The sequence below is a fragment of the Gossypium raimondii genome, chromosome 2 (assembly GCF_025698545.1).
Source record: "Gossypium raimondii isolate GPD5lz chromosome 2, ASM2569854v1, whole genome shotgun sequence".
Classification (NCBI taxonomy): domain Eukaryota; kingdom Viridiplantae; phylum Streptophyta; class Magnoliopsida; order Malvales; family Malvaceae; genus Gossypium; species Gossypium raimondii.
This window is the reverse complement of record NC_068566.1, coordinates 7,147,717-7,167,895: the sequence shown is the minus strand read 5'-3', so window position 1 is coordinate 7,167,895 and position 20,179 is coordinate 7,147,717. Positions and strand designations below refer to the sequence as shown.

The window sequence follows — 20,179 nt, the reverse complement described above, 5'->3', positions numbered from 1 at the left end:
TTGATAGGGCAGCTATATTGCAAACCAAATTGGCAGATCACAATAAAACATCCTATTTTGAATGAAAATGATATGAGGAGTTAATTGGGGAATGTATGTGAATGAAACTGTATGATATGATTTTGATTTTGAAATTTGGGTACGTGGCTGGCATGAAGATGAGTTTTTTAAGTTGTGTTAAGTTGGCGTATAGTATACACTCAAGTGATAAGTAAGTTGACGTATTGAGTTTGTTTGTGTTCTGTATATGCCATTGGGCGTACTATGTTTATTATGTGTAAGTCTCTTTGAAATGCTCGATTATGTTGTAAGTAATTATATGTATGATTTTCTCTTTTGAACTCACTAAATTCATACGAACTTACTCTATTACCTTTTCCTTCTTAGGCTTGCTGATAGAAGGAAGACTTTGTTAGAAGGACTACGCCAAAGTGTTGTTGTTATTGTGAGCTGGTTGTTTCATTTTGTATCATGCATGACTCTTGGGGTGGCGTATAAATGTATTTGGAAACGATCTGTATAAAAAATTTCTATTTTGACAAGACTCTATTTTTACGAAATTTCTATTCAGTATAAATGCTTGGATTTGAATTATTGCAATATATTTAATGAAGTTATTATATTTGGACTTATAAGCCAAATGGCTTAAACACTATTTCAAACTATTAATGATTTCATTCAAACATCAATAAAGCCACAACTATCATATGTTTATATGTATAACTTTGTAATAATTTTATAAAGCTTTCACCAAATTGTTTTACTATAAACTAGTCCAATTTTGAGTAGTGAACATGAAACTCAGATCCTATCATAGGGTCGGGTTTAGCATGTTACAAGTTTGGTATCAGAGTTAAGGTTAAGTAGATTCTTGAAAAATCGAAACCTATGTCATGCCCCACCATGCATAATACGCCTCTGACTTAGTCCCTGTGCTTTAAACTAATCTGAATTTTCTTGTAGTGTTGATAACCATGTCTGAAAGATTTAGGGAAGTGACCGGTGAAGAAATTGAAAGTCGTGTGCCCCCTATTCCATAACAAGCATCTACAACTAGCTTGGGAGCAGTTGAAATGCTTTTAAAAGTGTCTTCTTTACGATGATGACACAAATATTTGATCAATTTATGGGGAATACTCAAGCACCCCAACCTCAACAGCCTTAGCAACCACTACTAAAAGTGGTTCGCCCAGTACCACCTGCACCACCAGTACCAACTGTAACTCCACCTATAGGAGATCTTGTAAAAGAAATTCGTAAAAAGGGTGCTAAGATTTAGTTTATTAGCAACATTAAGACCTAGAGAGACCTAATCCTAGCCAACAAACACATACAAGCGGGGTTCATTCAGACCAAACCACATATCCACATAACTATGAATTGCATACTTCGATAAACATAACAATGCTATTGGTCACAATATTAGAATAATTAAAAAATTACGAATCTGAAAATTCTAATTAACAAGGAAAACATTCCAATTAGTCTAATATGGATCTAATATTCAACAAACCTGAATATTTGTAATTAAAATAGAACATATGCAAATATCAAAGAATAAAAAAGGATTAAAATTCAATTAGATCTCATAAACGTGAAGAATCAAAAGGTCAAAATCCCTTTGACTAGAAAGAAGTTTAGCAACTCAAGGAGAAAATAAAAAGAATACTAATGGTAGCTATATGTGGCTGTATGTAGCTATATCTTATTCTAAACCTAAGACTATGTATTTATAGGGAGAAATTCGCATAACTAAGAAAATAGAAAGGTGTCCTTAATGAATTGAAGTAGTTTTTCTAGGTTTTTGGCAGATTTGTGTCACAAACTTCTAGGCCATTTTTTGGAACCTTCCTAATATTATGGGTCCAAGTTATGAAATAAATATAGTTAGCTCTTTTGATTCCCCTTGAAACGATATTTTTTGTGCTCAAATCAGAGTTATTTAGCTTAAGATATGGCCAAAATACTGAAAGTAATGTAGGTTGAAAGTCTAATTCCTAAAAACTTGCCAAAATTAATCTTTAAGGTCACACCTTTCCAATTCTTTCTCCTAATACATGAAAAAAAGGAAATATGAGAGAAAATAAAATAATTAAGAACTTAAACAGCACAAATCAAAGAGAAAATTATCACAAATAAATTAGAATTTATGCAATTATCAGCTACCTCCACAATATGTAATGGATTTATGTATGGCTATTGAGTAAATGCACTAGCTTCAATTACTCAATATTACCATAGTGGAAAACGACCAATTTCTTCAAATATAATCATTGTCTTCTCTTATGGTTCACCTTCAACATCTCTTCCTTCAAGGGAGATTAGAAAAGCTGGGGTGGATTCCTGAATTGAAGAACCTTGTCAAAGTTTGTCTATATTGGTTGAGATTAGTATGATCAATCCTTTCAAAGTCATCGAAGATGTACCTAATCTAATGCAACTTTCATTTTATAAAAGGTTTTATGAAGAGCAAATGCATTTTAAGAAAGCCTGTTCTTAGAAGTTGAAAAGACTAACATTGGATAGCTTCAATGAAATGAAGAGATTGATGATTGATAGAGAAATTTTTCTTGAATTGGAGCCCTTGTCAATTGGCCCTATCTTGAAACTTGAATATCACGTGCCTTGTGGCATCAATAATTTGAAAAGCCTTAAAATATTTCAATTCAATGAAATGTGATGCAACAACCCATTTTTCACCAATGTTGGAGAATTTAATTTTTTTAATCAGATTTCTTAAACCAAGCAATTTCAGTAAATTAAATTTGGAGGTTCTCGGGGCAAGAATGAAGTTAGAGAGGACAATTATTAAGTAATTCATTAGAAAGTTTAATAACTATTATAAAAGGACTAAATTGTTAATGTGACAAAAATTATAAGGATTAGATGAATGATAAATCCAAGGCCGTAACTGCAATTTAACCACTAGCTAATTAAGTTAGTGGAAAGCCTTAATCCACCACATGAATCTCCACTAAGGTATTTTTAGTATATTTTTCATCAATCATCATTAGACTATTATACCCATTTCTAAGTAATTTATTAGAGAAGTTAGTGATTAATGAATAATGAGTACATTCTTAAGTATCAAATGTTATAGAAATTAAATGAGAGAATAAATAAATTCCTTAGCATGTTATTTGACCAAACCTTTAAGTGTAATTAAACCATGACTTATTGGCTTAGTGGATAATGTTGATCCAAGCCAATAACTTCCACTAAGTATCCTAAGTTGCAATCATAGTAATTGATATATTATAATTAATAGATATTAAGTTTAATTATATAAAGATAAATAGAAAATATGATGGAAACAATTTTAGTCTTTCATTTTTTTTCAAACGATGCTTGAGAGAAAGGAAAGAACGAAAAAAATTCATGTTTTCTCCTCAATTTTCGTAAGTCATTTTCAAGGGTTAGTAAAATTTTTATTTTTTCTTTTATTTAGATGCTTGAAGTTACGTGAAATTAGAACGTTAACACCTAGTTGGTTGAGTATATGAAAAATGCATGTCATGTTTAATTTCAATGACTTCTTTTTATGAATGTGTGTATCTAACATTTCCTTAATGTTTGTTTGTTGTATCATAGTAAAATATGTTCCCAAATATTCAAAAGAAAAAAAGGAATAAAAAGGCGTCTAACGCTTAACAGTTTCAGTTTGTGCTAGCCTAATTCACATTCCTTACATAAGCTTTTTAAGTAACTAGCCTTAAGGAATTGTTAGTGAAGATTGGTGATATGAAATGTGTCACTTGTTTGATGATTTTGAAAATCATTGGTGATATGTTAAGTATATATGTGTTCTTGGTTATGATATAATGATCAAAGCTATGACGATTCGTGTTTTAATTATGTTAAATCGTAAATATACCCTATTAAACGATGCCAGACCTATTTTAGGTATGGTTGACATGCCAATTAGGGTTTATAGTGTGTTTGGAGTCATGTTAGACTTCTCTACCTTCAGGCTTTACCCTTATGTGCTTTTGGTGTGATAGAGGGATATGGTACGATGCTTTTAGGTTTTGTACTTATGTGTACTTTGGTGTGATAAAAGGGTATGATGCGATGCCTTCGGGCCCAATACTTATGTATACTTTGGTGCGTTAGATGGTTATGCTTTTATGAGCTTATTGATGTGATGGAGGAATCTCGTGTATCTGATCATTGAGTCTGCATTTCATTAATAGGGGTGAATATGATGATGGTGACTAAAATACCTTAAGGATGATCTGAAATACTGACAACTTATTGTATGTTCATTATTTGATAGTATGGAATTCGGTTCAATGATATGTTATAATTTTATGTTAGTATGCTCTATTACTTAATGCTTTTATGTTTTGAAATTGAACTATGTTAGCACCATTAAGCTTTCAATGTCTAGCGTGAAGATATGTTTATTTTCATGCTTAGATATTTGGTAGACTCTGGACTAGCTAGTGAGGTTCAACAGAATCTTTGGCATATTCACCCATGCAGTTTATTTTAATTTCTCCATACCCATACCATTTAAAAGGGCATTCAAAGCTTTTGAACTATAATTGACAAATTTTTCCTCTTCGGTGTTGTATGAATTTTGCCTTAGGATTTGTAATCTCATTAGTATCAATTGTGACTAGTCAAGTCCAGCCAATTGCAACATATCTCCAAACCCTTTTATCGATGAATTTTATGAAAGCCTTTATTTGAGTTCTTCAATAGGCATAATTTGATGATCTAATCAATAAAGGTGGTCAAGAAACAGACTTAGCTTCCTTTATCACCTCCATTAATGTAAACTATGCTAAAGATCTCACCAAATATGTTTAGTGTTAGGCTCTAATGTCAAGTGAAAACATATTGATTTGTAGTTATTCTTTTGAGTTATTGTAACCCTTGTTTCAACAATTCAACAATGTGATATAGAACAATAAAGAAAAAGTACAAAGAACAAGACCAAGATTGGTTACATACTTCAAATATAATCCTACGTTTGAGGGCCCTTTCCCAGCAAATGAATCCACTTGACAATCTCATGGTAAACAAGTAATTTAAGCCCAAACTACTTAATTCATACAAATGAGGTAATTGCAGCCTCGTTGTTATATGATTGTATGGACTCATTTCCCACTTTAGCACTTTTCCTCGAGAAAGAAATAATCACTCAACGAACTAAGTGGATCTACAAAACAAATGCACCAGAAAAGTGTTCCAACCGAATAAGGTATGCTTTCAATTTCATGCTTCATCAAGGAAGATGTTAAGCCTTATATATCAACTTGAATATTTCATAATCATATAGAGATTATCCTTCTATATTTGAAATTAAAATGTTAGACTTGATTTAAAAATCAAATCCCTTTAAACACCTTCTTTCCCAATTATTTCTTCATTTTTGTAAGCCTAATTAGGAAGTTAAGTGACTTTTCTTGTAAATTCTTGGTAAATAGTTAGTATATGTTAGTAAATAATGAAAACCCAAGCCATGGAATTAGAAATTGATTAGTTTATTCAAGTGAAACAATGATAGAAAGTTTGAGAAAGTTTGGGTCTAAAGGTTAAGTTCATTCAAGCTAGTAAGAATTAAGATAATGGTGAAATAGGTTGAAATTATAGTAAAATTGTTAAATTAAGCTTGAGTCAAGCTTAAATTTATATAGCTAATTTTATGATTTTAGAGACGAATTGAATAAATTTAAAAATATTAGAAAATTTTGTCAAGAATTAAAAAGTAAGGATTCCTAGTAAAGAAATGGGAAATTTATTTTCAATTCGATAAGGAAAACTAAAAGTTATGACTCTTTCATATATTAATGCTTATAGGGACTAAAGTGAATAAAATGCATTCATATATATATTGTACTGAATTATGTTTGAATTGGGTGATTAATGTGTTTTCGTACTCAAGTTAATTTTTATAGATAAAGACGACATAGGACCATGTCAGGACAAAGGAAAAGCTAAAGCCATTAATGAATAGTCACTTCTAGTTTGTGCTTCTATAATTGAATTTTAATTTGCTTTTGTAGATTAATTAGTCATTACAATCAAATATGAATACGCATACGCATCGAAGTAATGGTATCTTTTCCCTATAAACTTTGATTGATGGATTAGATATGGTAATATTTGAAATATGTGATGAATATTCATAATTTTGTTTAATATGTATATAAAAGATGAGACATTGATATTATGATGACAAGTGTTACAATGGTGATTATGATGTTAATGCCCCTTTAAACAATGTTAGACGTAGTCCAGGTATAGTTCGCATGCCATAGGGTCATCGATATAGTGATTTACTAGCCTCAATTCTCATAGGGTCATGGGTGAATACTAAAATCCATCATTTTCGGGCAACCCAGGATGGTAGAATACATAGTCCGAAAAAATACTAAAAGTAATCGTTCTCGAGAAACCTGGGATGGCAGAATAAAATAGTCCCAATTCCCACAGGGTCATGGACTTACTCGTTATATAGATTTAAGTATCCGTGCTATAGTCTATCGTCGGATAATAGGCGCCAAAATGAGTAAGTATTGAGATTGATATTGAAATGTGAAATGAATAAGAAAGTTGGAAATTAATGTGATGATTTAAAGTAGAATACATTAATATAATTGATATTTTTATATATAATTGTTTTTTTTATTCTTAATGCACTGAATTTGAATTATATTATCACCATTGAGTATTCAATACTCAGCATACGGTTATGTTCATTTTATGCGTAGATCTCAGACGAGGATTTTCATAGATTGAAAGTGTTCAAGCATCCATTCTCAAGAACTCAGCTCGAGAATAATTTTGCTACCTCTTTTGTATGTATATATGTGTTTGCATTGAAATGGCATGTACCTAGTTGTTTTGGGCATGATGTTAAGTTAACATTTTTGGTATATCTGAGACTTGCATATAAGTTTTATCAAGGTGAATTTTGTTTATTGGTTAGTAGATAATTATGCTAGATTATATGTGTTTCGATATGTGAAATAGTTGGTTAGATGATGATGCATTGATGGTTACAATTTGATGATGTTTGGTTGTGTTTGTATATGTTAAATTGATAATCTTACATTGAGGTAAGGATTAAGTATGTTTAAGGTATATTTTGGTAAGGTTTGAACATTGAAAATGTGCATTTAGGGATATTTTTCCATCTCTCGAGATTGCATGAACGTGTCTCGAGACCATAAGAACCAAATTTACCTTATTGCCTCTTGAGACAATTCCATTTAAGTCTCAAGACAAAGTGACCTATTTTTTCGAGACAAGGAAACTTTGAAGCCAATTAAGTTTTACCCTGTTCTAGGTCTCGAGATAAGAATCCCTTATCTCGAGACATTCAAACATTTACGCTAAATTGAGAAAACAAGGGAGGTTGGTCTCGAGACATAATGGACCAAGTCTCGAGACACAATTTCCAATGTCTCGAGGTAGATTAACTTCGAAGAAAAAATTCTTAAAATAAAATAAGGCTTGTCTCGAGGACACAATATTGAAATTTGATAATTGAGTTTAGATTCAAGTCCTAACTCTAAATTTGACCTTTCACAACTCCATACAATGATGAATTTGAAACTTAGACATTAAAAAATATATAATTGTGAAAATGATTTATGATTAAATCGGTTTGAATAATAATTATGAATTAAATTTATGAGTACATTAATGAGATAAGTTGAGTTTCTTCGGCAACCTAATGTGACATCACACATTCGAATACGATGATTGGGTCGGGTGTGGAGTGTTACAAGAACTTTTTTTTACTTAAGTGACTAACACTATTAAAGGGGGTCACCTCCAAGTCATTCTATATATTCACAAGTTCAAAAATTTAGAAGTTCTCTGAACGAAAGATTTTGGAGACTTGAAGCTCTCTCCAAAATCTCAAGAGTTTACTATACCAATTCTGAAGAAAGCCACATTTGAATCTTGTTTAACCAATAGAAAGGAGGCTCAATCTATTTTTCTCAAGATCAAGCCTAGAAGGCCCTTGAAGCGAAATCGTCCTTTCATCTAATATCAAATCTAGATGACCCTTGGATCAAACCTCTTCCCAATCTGGTTGCATCAACACAAAGGAGATAAAACTTGTTTTCAAGATCAAGTCTCGACAACCCTTGAAGCAGACGCAATCATCCAAGATCAAGTCTCGAAGACTTTTAGATCCAAACTCTCTCCAAACCCTTTTTCAAGATCAAGTCTCGATTTAATATAATTGATATTTTATATATAATTGTTTTTTATTCTTAATGCAATGAATTTGAATTATATTATCACCATTGAGTATTCAATACTCAAAGATACTGTTATGTTCATTTTATGCGTAGATCTCAGACGAGGATTTTCATAGATTGAAAGTGTTCAAGCATCCATTCTCAAGAACTCAGCTCGAGAATAATTTTGCTACCTCTTTTGTATGTATATATGTGTTTGCATTGAAATGGCATGTACCTAGTTGTTTTGGGCATGATGTTAAGTTAACATTTTTGGTATATCTGAGACTTGCATATAAGTTTTATCAAGGTGAATTTTGTTTATTGGTTAGTAGATAATTATGCTAGATTATATGTGTTTCGATATGTGAAATAGTTGGTTAGATGATGATGCATTGATGGTTACAATTTGATGATGTTTGGTTGTGTTTGTATATGTTAAATTGATAATCTTACATTGAGGTAAGGATTAAGTATGTTTAAGGTATATTTTGGTAAGGTTTGAACATTGAAAATGTGCATTTAGGGATATTTTTCCATCTCTCGAGATTGCATGAACGTGTCTCGAGACCATAAGAACCAAATTTACCTTATTGCCTCTTGAGACAATTCCATTTAAGTCTCAAGACAAAGTGACCTATTTTTTCGAGACAAGGAAACTTTGAAGCCAATTAAGTTTTACCTGTTCTAGGTCTCGAGATAAGAATCCTTATCTCGAGACATTCAAACATTTACGCTAAATTGAGAAAACAAGGGAGGTTGGTCTCGAGACATAATGGACCAAGTCTCGAGACACAATTTCCAATGTCTCGAGGTAGATTAACTTCGAAGAAAAAATTCTTAAAATAAAATAAGGCTTGTCTCGAGGACACAATATTGAAATTTGATAATTGAGTTTAGATTCAAGTCCTAACTCTAAATTTGACCTTTCACAACTCCATACAATGATGAATTTGAAACTTAGACATTAAAAAATATATAATTGTGAAAATGATTTATGATTAAATCGGTTTGAATAATAATTATGAATTAAATTTATGAGTACATTAATGAGATAAGTTGAGTTTCTTGACAACCTAATGTGACATCACACATTCGAATACGATGATTGGGTGGTGTGGAGTGTTACAAGAACTTTTTACTTAAGTGACTAACACTATTAAAGGGGGTCACCTCCAAGTCATTCTATATATTCACAAGTTCAAAAATTTAGAAGTTCTCTGAACGAAAGATTTTGGAGACTTGAAGCTCTCTCCAAAATCTCAAGAGTTTACTATACCAATTCTGAAGAAAGCCACATTTGAATCTTGTTTAACCAATAGAAAGGAGGCTCAATCTATTTTTCTCAAGATCAAGCCTAGAAGGCCCTTGAAGCGAAATCGTCCTTTCATCTAATATCAAATCTAGATGACCCTTGGATCAAACCTCTTCCCAATCTGGTTGCATCAACACAAAGGAGATAAAACTTGTTTTCAAGATCAAGTCTCGACAACCCTTGAAGCAGACGCAATCATCCAAGATCAAGTCTCGAAGACTTTTAGATCCAAACTCTCTCCAAACCCTTTTTCAAGATCAAGTCTCGATTACCCTTTGAATCTAATCCAATCTAATTCTCAAGCAAGCGTCTTGACAAACTTAGTTTCAAGACCAAGTCTCAATGACCCTTGAAACAAATCACATCCTTTTAAGATCAAGTCCAAACAACTCTTAAATCGAAACTCTACTGAAGAGAAGGAGAAGAATCAAATGAGTTTTCTTTGTAATAAAAAATCCAAATATTGCAACTTTTTTATAGAATTGATAAATAAAATGAATAAATCTTCAAGTTAAAATTTGACTTCTTTAAGTTAATATTTTACTCGAAATTTGTGCGTAAACTATAAAAATGTAAATGGTAATGATAAATCATTTAGCCTTAGTTTTAAATCATGTCTCGATGGAGACAAGGTTCATAAATTAGTTAACACTTGTCTACAACTGTTAAAGACCAAGGGCTTGCAATAATTGAATTGTAATTGAAGGACATGTTTTGGTTTATTGTTATAGAGAACTAATTATTATGTTTTTAACCTACACTTCGTGTTGGGTTAATTATTTGTTAACATTATTAGAATTCTTTTGTGTTGGTTTGGCATTTTGAAAAAATAAAATAAATTTGGTATTCATGTAACAACAAAATAACATTGTAATGACTGAATATATTAAAGAATTTTAATGGTGCTAACAGTTCATAAAAATTCACATCACCATTTTAATTAGAATAAAATATTTAGACTAACTAATGGTATTATAAATTTTGAGGTATAAAATTATTTCAAAATTAAAGTAATAAATTAAATCTAAAATTTTAGCGAAATATGAGGATCAAATTGATATGTAACCATTCTTATAACATAAAAATAGAGGATAGGGATTGACATTTACCCATAATATTCTCATGTCAAAAGAAAAATTAAAAAATGGACACGTGTGTCAAAAAGAATTTAAACGGTTTATAGAATTTAATAATTAAAATATATTAAATAATTATTCACTTCATAATAGTAATAAAAATATTTAAAAACATTATTTTTAATTTAAATATTATTTGTTACATATATATACGTGTGTAAACGTAATGCTATTGTATTTTTAAAAGTATATTATTGTTTTTAATAATTAAAATATATTAAATAATTATTAACTTCATAATAGTAGGAAAAAATGAATAAGCGTTATCTTTTATAATTTAATTTAATGTTTTTTGTATAGAATAAATATAATCAATGTTGTGTCCAAATATATCAATTATAGAACTCCACCAAAACTAATTGTTTCAAATTATGGCAAAACTTTGGTTTAATACATACGAGATTAGATAGGGACATAACTAGTGGAGGTGATGAGTGTGTGGTCCACTATATAAAGAGAGAAGGTGTTCAAGCAGCACATGGCTACATGTGTTAGCCAATCTACTCTTCTTACTCATCATAATTGGATCAAGGAATCAATCATTTTGTTCAAGATTATGTATTATGACTTGAGTGATTAATCATTTATTTCTTTGATTATTTTTTTATAACAAAAACTAATTAATAGAATAAAACAAGTATATTTATATATTCTGATATTAATTCTAAATAATTTAATAACTTTAACTCTTTACATTTACAAATTCTATCAATTTGATCCTCACACTTCTTAACCAAAACTTACAATTTTTAAAACAAAGTTACTCTATATCTAAAATTTGTAAACCCCCCAAATCTTCAATAAAACAAATGGTAAAAGGCTCTATATCATTTATACATGTATTTCAAGCAGCCAAACTTGAAATGCAAATTAGTTTTTAGTATTTACAGTGGCAAACAGAGTCCCAACAAAAATCGCTTTTCGATTTGATAGATCGCTTCACTTGCTTATTTGGATATTAATCTTTGTATCGATGCGTGATGTAAATTGGTTGAAGCATGAACTAATTAGGGGCTTGGGAGGATGATCTGAATTTGGTTTTAGTGAGTATTTAGTCCAATGCTATGCTAATTTAATTATATTGTCTTCCTTTCGTTTAGGGGTATGGACTTTGAAAGGTTAAGAGAATAGTTGAATCGAAATTCATATTCGCATCTAATATGAATTTGTTTTATTGGAGAACTTTTTTTTGGTACAAATTTATAGATATGGGATGCTTCTATTTTAAAAGTTGCAAATTTTTAGTAGGAGGTTTGAGTATCAAATTGATAGAATTTGTAAATGTGAAGGATTAAATTTATTGAGTTATTTAGAATTAAGATCAAATGAATAGAATATGTAAGTATTGAAGACTAAATATGTTATTATACTAGTTAGAAAAAGGATTTTTGTTATCAATTTAATGGCGTGTAACCAAAATAGAAATAAATTCAAACATTAGTACCTAAATTAAAATTTTTAAAATTAAATGACCAAAATAAAAATATGAACATAATTGTATGACCATTTGTATAATTTACCCCATATATATATTGAAAGAATACTTTTATTACTCATTATATTGTTAAGTTAGTCAAGTATTAATTCAATGTCACCATTGTTGTTGTAGCTTTCTTGAGGTTACAAGTCGTGCAATATTCTTTAAATTTAATCAATTAGGGGTTGGGAAGTTTATGAATAATTTAAAAGTTTTGAAAATATTTTTTTGACATAATGAGACGAATAACCCGTATATATTAGGTCTAGTTGTAATGCAATATATATATTGAGAATAATACTTAGACTTTTAAAATTTTTAATTTAATATTTGAAGTTTTATATCAATTGAGTTTTAGTTCAATTGGTATTAGTATTATTGTTAAAATAAGAATATATCTTTGAAACATATTATCCACTCATATTTAAGAGTTTGGGGAAGGGCCATGAGTAGTTCTAGACATTATTATGTCAAAAGATCGATATGATTAAAATTTATAATGAGACTTAATTATTAAAGTAAATAGATTTAAAATTAGTTTGCATACCCGCATTGTGTATAATAAAGTGTTAAGTTTGAATTTTAATGTTAATTTTTATATTATACGCTATTTGGTTGTATTTATTATGTTATGAATAAATATTAAAATATTTTCGTTTAATATAGTATATAGCACAGGTTGAGCATGAATGGCATCATATCTAATGAAAATAAAATAATAAAAGAATTAAACAAAATATATGATGAAGCGAAATTAAAAAGAGTAATTAAATTTGAATTAAAATGTAAAATAAAATTAGCAATAGCAGAGAATTGGGTACATAGTTAAGTTTGATGGGGCTGTAGAAGTTAACATTAATTCCTATTGTCGTTATCCGACCAAAACCGGGATTGAAGTTGGTTAACAATATTCTTGTCCAGTTGAAAGGCCTTGGCAAGAACATCAGGATTGATATCCGCGTCTGAGCCAAACACTGCATTTGCAATGGTGACGACCCCCGGGTTTTGGCTACTGAGAGCAGCAAAGGCAACCGCATTGGTATGCCCTATGTTGAACTGGAAGTGAATCAGACCTAGTGGGAAAACAAAGACATCTCCAGGGTATAGCACTTTGGTGAAGAGACGATTATATGGGTTTGACGTAACAAAACCGACGTAAAGTGTGCCTTGGACAACAACTAAGATTTCGGTGGCACGAGGGTGTGTATGAAGAGGATTTAGACCAACGTACGGTGCAAAATCAATTCGAACAAGAGATATACCAAAAGTGTTAAGTCCTGAAACAATGGCTGGAGTGACCATTGATCCTACTTGATTTGATGTGTTTCCTGGAATATTGAGCCCTGAAAAAAGGAAGTCTTCTGGAGTTGCAAGCTTTGGGTCCTTGCACAACTTGCCATTAATGAAAACTGCATAAATGGAAAGAGAATATTATGGCAAGATGAAGATCCAAAGAATATAAAAGAACATGTATATATATATATATATACCACCATTTTTGGCATCATTAACTGCTATACAGAAATCCTGAAGAGGGCTGGGATCAGAGGCTGAGGCAAGTTTGGAAGCCAAACCCAAAAGGACAAATGCTGCAAGGAAATAAACAGCTTTCATGGTTTTAAGTACTGAGTAACAGTCTTCAACTTGATAAGGGATGAAGGATGGAAGCATGTCTATTTATAGATAACACAGTTGCAGTTTGTACTGAACCGCTCCATTATCGTGTTCATTCTTTAATTAAAAAAAAAGAAAATAAAACAAATGAAAAATTTAGCAAGTCTATGTATATAATGATTATTGCTTTTTAGAGAAATCTTAATTCAATCATTCTTCAGCTACTTTGTGCCTTTATCCTCATGGAATTTTAATCTTCCCATATGAATATATGAAAAAAATTAAAAATGAAATACGTAGATACTCATACTCGGTATTGTTACAAGAAATTTTGTTCTCGGAGTCTGAATGCACCAACAATTCAAAACTTAGCTCAATTGATTCGTGCTTCCTATGTACCTAAAAATATATCCCTGATTTGATGAGAATCAGAGACAAAGCACCTAGATGTCATTACTTGGACAGTAAGAATCAGAAAGCTTGTATATAACTGCATATGTTTATACTTAGATGCATGAAAAATCTTTACATGATCAGATCAAATATATATGCCAGCATCATATTGTAATGAATGACTAAAAAATGCAGAATTTTACATTTGAATAAGAAGCAGCATGTGGAATCTGCCCAGCTGCTAAGTTTTACAATAACTATTAATTGTATCTTGTATGGCCTGGATTGCCTTAGCATCCTTGCATATCTGCTGAAGTCAAGGTACCAAAAGGATCAAGTCTAATTAATCAAGTACTACAGGGATGGCAGAAATGACTAGTTCCATAGCAGAGATGTGATATTCTCATTTCCTCTTAGCATTCTCTCTTGACTATGGTTTTCCCATTTGCCTATGCATCTAATCTTTTATCTGTTGCTCTTAAACTATTTGAAACAATCTATGAGATTTAAATGGCATAATATGGAAATAACATGTTTTTCATGCAGTGCTTGATAATGGGAAGTGCTGCAAGGACCCAAGGCTTGCCAAAGCAGAAGATTTCTTCTTCTCAGGGCTTAACAACTTTAGAAACGCATCAAATCCAAAGGGATCAACTGCGACTCCGGTCAATATTTCCCAAATGCCAAGACTTGGCACTCTTGACATCTCATTAGCTACGCACCAAATGGTGGCTTCAACCCCTCGTGCCATCGAAATCCTAGTCGTTGTGGAGGGCGCGTACTCTATGTTGGCTTGGTTACTTCGAACCCCCATAATCATCTCAATACCAAAGTCCAATACTTTGGAGATGTATCAGTATTGGTCTCATTCACTTTCAATTTAATGTTGGGAAAACCAAAGCTGTTAGAGTTTGTTAAAACAATTAAGCAGTTGTAGCTATTAGTAATCTGTTAGAAATTGTTAGTAGTCAGTTAGTAGCAATTATCTACTGAGAGTTGTATAAATACATATATTGAGCTTCTAATGAAAACAAGAATAGATTCACATGAAATCCAATATTAAGTTTGATTTCTTATGATTAGTTCTTTGTTAGTATTCTATCATGGTATCAGTTGCTTAGTTCCTGAGGTGATTATTCTTGGTCTCCAATGTCGACCGCTCTTATTATGTCCACCAATGAAGTCAACTCCGCACCATCTGCCACTAGTCTTCATCCACCCTCACAAGGTGTTGCTGATAATGTTTTTTGCCATGTGGTCCAATCCTTTCCTTGCCATGACATTGTGAAGCTGAAAGAAGAAACGTTCATTCAATGGCAACATCAAATGAAATTGATCATTGAAACGTATGACTTAACTATTTTTGTTCTTGGCATGGTCGCTGTTCCACCTTGATTTGTTCCTGATTTAGAAGGGAAGTCAATTCCTAGTCTTGATTTTATCTACTTTAACCAACAAGATAAGTTACTTGCTTCTTGGATTTTATCCACAATTAGTGGAGATCTGCTTTCGTCTTTTACAAGTACATCGACAGCACACGAGGTTTGGAGTAAGGCCTCTCAATTGTTTGTTGCTATCTCTAGTGCTAAGATCTCTAGAATCAAACATGAATTGCATGCTTTAAAGAAGGAACTCTTACTGTCACTGAATATCTGGCCAAGATTAAGCGCCTTTGTGATCTCCTTGCTGCTTCCAGCCACCCATTGACCGCTAGCGAGCAGGTTGATGTGGTTCTTTCCAGACTTTCTATTGAATCTGACGCGGTTGTCATAATGTGCCGGAGCCAATGCGCCTTGATTGGTTGGTGAAAGTTCTTCTGGATTGTGAAAATCGTTAAAAGTAACTTGCATTTGATAGCCCGATTCAGGTCAACATGGTGAGCTCTGCCGATGCGGCTCGTGCTTTTCCGATGTTGATGTCATCTCCGATGAGTGGTCGCATTGTCTATGGTGGCCGTGGTCGGAGTTACAGAGGGCATGTTCAGTGTCAGATCTATGGTCGCCATGGTAACTTAGCCCAACGGTGTTACTACCATTTTGATCTGCAATATGATGGTTTTTCGACGCCAGCATTGTTGAGGGGCACAGCAACTGGGCAAGAAATGGCTGGCTTTCAACTTGATGCTGCGACGAAAGGGTTTTTTAACCCTAATTCTGGTCCTCCTTTGGGTTATAGCGCTAGGCCATCGGTCAACCATATGACCCTTAATGGGCAAGTTCGTTTGCAGGTTGGGCCTGCGTGTGTTTTGCAGGCTTCACATGTAGATAGGCATGCTGCTAGAGGAGGGGCTTCGTGGACCTTGCAGCCCGACATGCGAAGACTGATTGGGCCTGCTCTTGTAGGTGTTGCTCCATTTGGGGAGTTCGGCCAAGGTACTCCCATAAGCCCTCAGTCATGTGTTGGGTTTTCTCGGATCCTTGATTTCTTAGGGTCCAAATTTTCTAGTGGAAATACATCGAATGCTACTGCATTCGGGTTTGCTTATGGGCCGAATTTTGAGAATCCAACTATAAATCATGTGGAGCCATATGTCCCTCTACCCATAATAAATAATGCTTCGACATCATGGTACCCTGACTCGGGAGCTACCAATCACATGTGTCAAGCGGCTTTGGCATTGAATACATCCACACGGTATTCAGGTAATATTCTGCTTTTAATAGGTGATGGGATGCATGCTACTATTACAAATGTGGGAAATGCTACGTTTTCTACGAAAAATAAGGTGTTGCATTTATCTAATGTTTTACATGTGGCAAGTATTCGTAAAAAATTATTGTCTATTACACAATTTGCTCGAGAGAACAATGTTTTTTTATTTTCACCCTTTTTACTGTGTGGTTAAGGATATTCAGACTTAGATAATATTGTTACGGGGCCACACTCATGATGGATTTTATCGGTTTTCCCTATTACCGCTAAAAATTATGGAGATGCTGATATGTCCGCACATAGTACTAAATTAGGATCAAGCCATACCAAGTTTGATATGTTCGAATTGTGGCATCATGGTCTTGGTCATCCTTTGACACGTGTTGTTCAGCCCGTGTTAAAAACTTGTAATGTTGTTGCAAATAAAGATTAACTTGCTTATGTCTGTACTGTTTGTCAAAAAGAAAAATCTCACAAGTTGCCTTTTACGGATTTTACTACTATATATACATCTCCTTTTGAATTGGTTGTATCGGACTTATAGGGACCTACCGCTGTTGCATGTGGTAGTAATTGGTATTATGTCTCTTTTATTGATATTTTTAGTCATTTTACGTGGTTGTATCTTATTCAACGCAGATATGAAGCTGTTGAGTGTTTCATTCAGTTGCACAGAATGGTTAATACTCAATTTGGGAAAGACATTAAACACTTTTAAAGCAATTAGGGTGGCGAGTTTTGATCATTCACATTTGTATTAACTCAGCATGGTATCATTCATCAAATTACCTGTCCCCATACGTCTGAACAAAATGGTGTGGTAGAAAGAAAACATCGTTATATTGTTGAGGTAGGACTCATGTTACTTGCTCAAACGAACTTACCAATGAAGTTTTAGGGTTATGTCATTTCATGTGTTGTTCATTTAATAAATCGTTTACCCACTGCGGTCTTACGTGATCAGCCTCCATACTTGGTTATTTATGGTAAGTCCCCTACTTATGGTCATCTTTGAATATTCGGGTGTTGTTGTTTCCCATATCTATGCCCATTCAATAATCACAAGTTGGAATTTCAGTCTCAGCCTTGTACCTTTTTGGGTTACAGTTTTCAGCATAAAGGATATCAATGTCTTACGTCTGATGGTAAAATTATTGTATATCGACAGGTTACTTTTTATGAAAATTGATTTTTGTTTGCTACAAACTCTTCACCTTCTACCTTAACAACCGACTGTGTTACCGCGTTTGTTCCTCTTGTACAGTCTCAATCACATTAGTATCCTAACAGAGATGCCGACATATGAAGTCCTACGGTTTCGTCTCATGGTGTCATAGACTCACCGTTTTTTGAAAATGATGTTGGTGCCTTGGGTCCCAGTAGCAACACTTCTCCTCCCACACTTGAGTTGTCACCTTTGAAAAATGACGTTGGTGCCTTGGATCACGGTAGCAGCACTTCTTCCCCCACATCGATGTTGTCTATCACCAACAGTAGATACTCCACTACCCCAAGGCTATACACATTGTATGATCACCTGGTCCAAAGCAGGTATCTTCAAACCTAAAGCTTTGATAGTTGCGTTACTTGATCATGAGCCATGTACGATTGATAAAGCGTTTGTACATAAAAAAGTGGCGAGTGGCGGCTCAAGATAAGTATGATGCTCTTATTCGAAATTGTAATGGCTTGAATTTTCAGTGGTGTCGGAATGGTAATTCGAGATCACTAAATCTGACAAATGAGTAGAAAATATTATTAATTTAGTGAGAATAAGTTAAATGTGAAGTTAGGAAAATTTTTGAAATAGTAAATAGTATACTAGGAATAAATATTAAAATAATTAAAATCAAAAACGAGGTATCGAGACCTCAAAGATTTTAAACCGAGCCATAAGTATTTTTAGAAATATTTATAGAGTGTCATTGAGTTGGTATTAAAGTTTCGTTAGAAAATTTTAACGTTTGAATAGTTAATTAACTAAAAAGGACTAAATTGAAAACAGTGTAAAATTTGTTAAATTGTGATTAAATAGCTTAAGTGACTAATGAGGAGGGATTTAAAAGGCAATTAGACCCAAATCATATGGGCTGGACAGTTGGGTAAGAAAAATCAGCAGAAGGTAAGGAGAAACAGGGGCAAAATTGGAAACTTAACAAATTAAATATATATAAAACAAAGACAAAAGTGAAAAATCTAGAGATTTCTTCACAATTTATCAGCAAAAACGCCATAGGAGGTCTGAAACAAGCTGGTTTTTCATATATTTGAATCATATCGAGAACCCGAAACAAGTCAAGAAAAAGAAAAAGTAGCTGATTAGTCGCTGAACTTTTACAAATTCAACAAATCGACCCAGGTAAGTTCATATGGCTGAAATTTAATGATTAAATGTTAATTTCATGAATTATATAATGTATGATGAAATATATATTTATTGATGAAATGAGAATAAAATAAAAAAATACGAAAACTGAATAAATGATCAAATTGAGCGGAACGCCGGATTTGAGTACTTCTGATCAGTGACAAGTGACAAAGTGATAAGTGGTAGCTTTAGCTACACTTATTTGATCAAGTGACAAAGTGATAAGTGGCAGCTTTAGCTACACTTATCTGATCAAGTGACAAAGTGATAAGTGGTAGCTTTAGCTACACTTATCTGATCAAGTGACAAAGTGATAAGTGGTAGCCTAGCTACACTTATCTGATCAGGGACAAGTGATAAGTGATCATACGTAAGACCATAGTTATACTATGGCAAAGTGAAAGTGAAGTACTCAATTTTCCGTAACAGTTCCTTAATTTTGATCAAGGATGGTAAGTGACAAATGGGCCCAAAGGAATTATGGTAAAAGAATAAGTAGTAGTGAGTTTATACCAAGGAACTCACCAAAGATTGTGGTTGACAGGTAAACTTAGTAATGGTGTATAATGTATAAGTGTATAAATGTTTGGTAAGATTTATGTTTTGTGCCTATGAACTTACTAAGCTTTCTATAAGCTTACTTGTGTGTGTTTATTGTTTCTTGTAGATTGACGTATTTATACATTCAGAGGATCGGATCTACATCAAGAATCACACTATCCAGATTTACTCCGGTAGATTTTGTTAAACAACTTTTTGGATTTATATGGCATGTATAAGGAATTGAAGTAAAAAGTAATAGAATGAATGACTAAGTATGCAAAGTAAATTTGAATGTGATGGTTGTGTTAGACATTGAAATATACATGTTTTTAGTTTGAAATGGTTGATTGGTTGAACTTCATTAGTATTCAAGTGAAGTAGTTGAAATACTGAAATTGGTTGTGATTTGAAATTTGCAGGGAATGTTAGATAATTATAAAGGGGTTATATTGAATTTTTTTTAAAAAATTTCAA

At 32.5% G+C, this 20,179-nt stretch overlaps 2 protein-coding genes across 3 annotated transcripts; one reads left to right on the top strand and one right to left on the bottom strand.

Moving 5' to 3' along the window:
• Positions 1–12,889: 12,889 nt before the first annotated feature.
• LOC105789797 (germin-like protein subfamily 1 member 13) lies at positions 12,890–15,117 on the bottom strand. Of its 2 annotated transcripts, none has more exons than XM_012617148.2 (3): positions 14,346–15,117; positions 13,626–13,724; positions 12,890–13,544 (listed from the first exon to the last, which is right to left on the bottom strand). In XM_012617148.2, the coding sequence occupies exons 1-3, from the start codon at positions 14,437–14,439 to the stop codon at positions 12,991–12,993; spliced, it is 747 nt and encodes a 248-aa protein (XP_012472602.2). In that variant the 5' UTR covers positions 14,440–15,117; the 3' UTR covers positions 12,890–12,990. The 2 variants fall into 2 exon arrangements, with proteins under 2 accessions (XP_012472602.2, XP_012472603.2); XM_012617149.2 differs by having other exon boundaries at positions 13,629–13,724.
• Positions 15,118–16,015: 898 nt separating this feature from the next.
• On the top strand, positions 16,016–18,578 carry LOC128035547 (uncharacterized). Its single transcript, XM_052625418.1, has 2 exons — positions 16,016–16,784; positions 17,434–18,578. The coding sequence occupies exons 1-2, from the start codon at positions 16,016–16,018 to the stop codon at positions 17,553–17,555; spliced, it is 891 nt and encodes a 296-aa protein (XP_052481378.1). The 3' UTR covers positions 17,556–18,578.
• Positions 18,579–20,179: the final 1,601 nt, after the last annotated feature.

What these genes read in the sequence shown, in the direction of transcription:
- LOC105789797 (XM_012617148.2), bottom strand. Translation starts at nt 14,439, where the DNA reads ATGCTAAGGCAATCCAGGCCATACAAGATACAATTAATAGTTATTGTA. An exon ending in ATGCTGCTTCTTATTCAAAT is followed by an intron (nt 13,725 to 14,345) that starts GTAAAATTCTGC and finishes ATTTCCTTGCAG; the next exon opens with CATTTGTCCTTTTGGGTTTG. An exon ending in TAATGATGCCAAAAATGGTG is followed by an intron (nt 13,545 to 13,625) that starts GTATATATATAT and finishes CCATTTATGCAG; the next exon opens with TTTTCATTAATGGCAAGTTG.
- LOC128035547 (XM_052625418.1), top strand. Translation starts at nt 16,016, where the DNA reads ATGGTGAGCTCTGCCGATGCGGCTCGTGCTTTTCCGATGTTGATGTCA. An exon ending in TACATCCACACGGTATTCAG is followed by an intron (nt 16,785 to 17,433) that starts GTAATATTCTGC and finishes TATTCAACGCAG; the next exon opens with ATATGAAGCTGTTGAGTGTT.